The following is a 1,247-nucleotide window of genomic DNA, read 5'->3' as shown; positions in this document are numbered from 1 at the left end:
TGGTCCAAGTTCTATGAATTCAATGAATCTGACTTGAGAGTCGCGTGTGATACGTTGGATACTTGGATTGACTCCACAGCCATGGGTAGAACCAATCTCCCCCCTGAGAAGATACCATGGAATGCACTGATTACATTACTCTCACAGAGTATCTACGGTGGTAAGATAGACAATGACTTTGATCAGAGACTCCTCGGCTCCTTCCTATCCAAACTATTCACAACCAGATCATTTGAAGCAGACTTTGCCCTGGTCGCTAATGTGGACGGCGCCACACGACATATCAATATGCCGGATGGTACACGTAGAGATCATTTCCTACACTGGATAGAATCCTTACCAGACAGACAGACACCCTCCTGGCTAGGATTACCCAATAGTGCTGAGAAAGTACTCCTGACAACACGAGGGACAGACCTGGTGGCTAAACTACTCAAGATGCAACAGCTAGAAGATGAAGATGAGTTTGCATACACAGAAGCTAATGAGAATAAGACAGAGGAACGAAATGTAGATGGACGTCCTGCCTGGATGAGAACACTACATAATTCTGCCTCCACCTGGCTCGAACTCCTACCCAAGGCCTTGCAAACCCTCAGACGAACTGTAGAGAATATCAAGGATCCACTATACAGATACTTTGAGCGTGAAGTTAGCTCTGGTGCAGCATTGCTACGAGATGTTATTAGTGATCTAGAGGATGTTATTCTGATCTGTAGCGGTGGTAAACGTCAAACCAACTATCATCGTCTCCTACTGAGTGATCTCGTGAAGGGGATGTTACCTGCACGTTGGTGTAGATACAGTGTACCACGAGGCTGTACAGTTATACAATGGGTGACTGACTTCCGTCTCCGTATCATACAACTACAGCAAGTCTCTCTCCTTGTATCACAAGGCGGGGCTAAGGAACTCAAAGTATATCCTGTATGGCTAGGAGGTCTGTTCAATCCTGAAGCATACATCACTGCTACACGACAATGTATTGCTGAAGCGAATGGTTGGTCACTGGAGGAGTTGGTATTGGATGTTAGCATTACAGACTGCATGGAACCAGAGAAGATTAACACAGATGATTGTAGTTTCCGAGTGGTAGGACTCAAACTCCAAGGAGCACAATGCAGGAATAATGAACTTGTTCTTACTTCTACTATCCTCATGGATCTACCTGTCACACTGGTACGCTGGGTCAAAGTAGAATCAGAGACACGACAAGACAAGCTATCTCTACCTGTGTATCTGAACTC

General features: G+C 45.4%; 1 protein-coding gene across 1 annotated transcript; it reads left to right on the top strand.

Moving 5' to 3' along the window:
- Positions 1 to 3: 3 nt before the first annotated feature.
- Positions 4 to 1,245, top strand: LOC103523931 (dynein heavy chain, cytoplasmic-like; the record flags this gene model as incomplete). Its single annotated transcript, XM_008488939.1, has 1 exon — positions 4 to 1,245. A coding segment is annotated over one exon (1,242 nt), but the record flags the coding sequence as incomplete, so codon positions are not given.
- Between the last annotated feature and the right edge of the window lie 2 nt (positions 1,246 to 1,247).

Source organism: Diaphorina citri, unplaced genomic scaffold, assembly GCF_000475195.1.
Source record: "Diaphorina citri unplaced genomic scaffold, Diaci psyllid genome assembly version 1.1 scaffold57874, whole genome shotgun sequence".
Taxonomy (NCBI): Eukaryota; Metazoa; Arthropoda; class Insecta; order Hemiptera; family Psyllidae; genus Diaphorina; species Diaphorina citri.
Note: the sequence above shows the minus strand (reverse complement) of the source record. Positions and strands in the feature narration are given on the sequence as shown.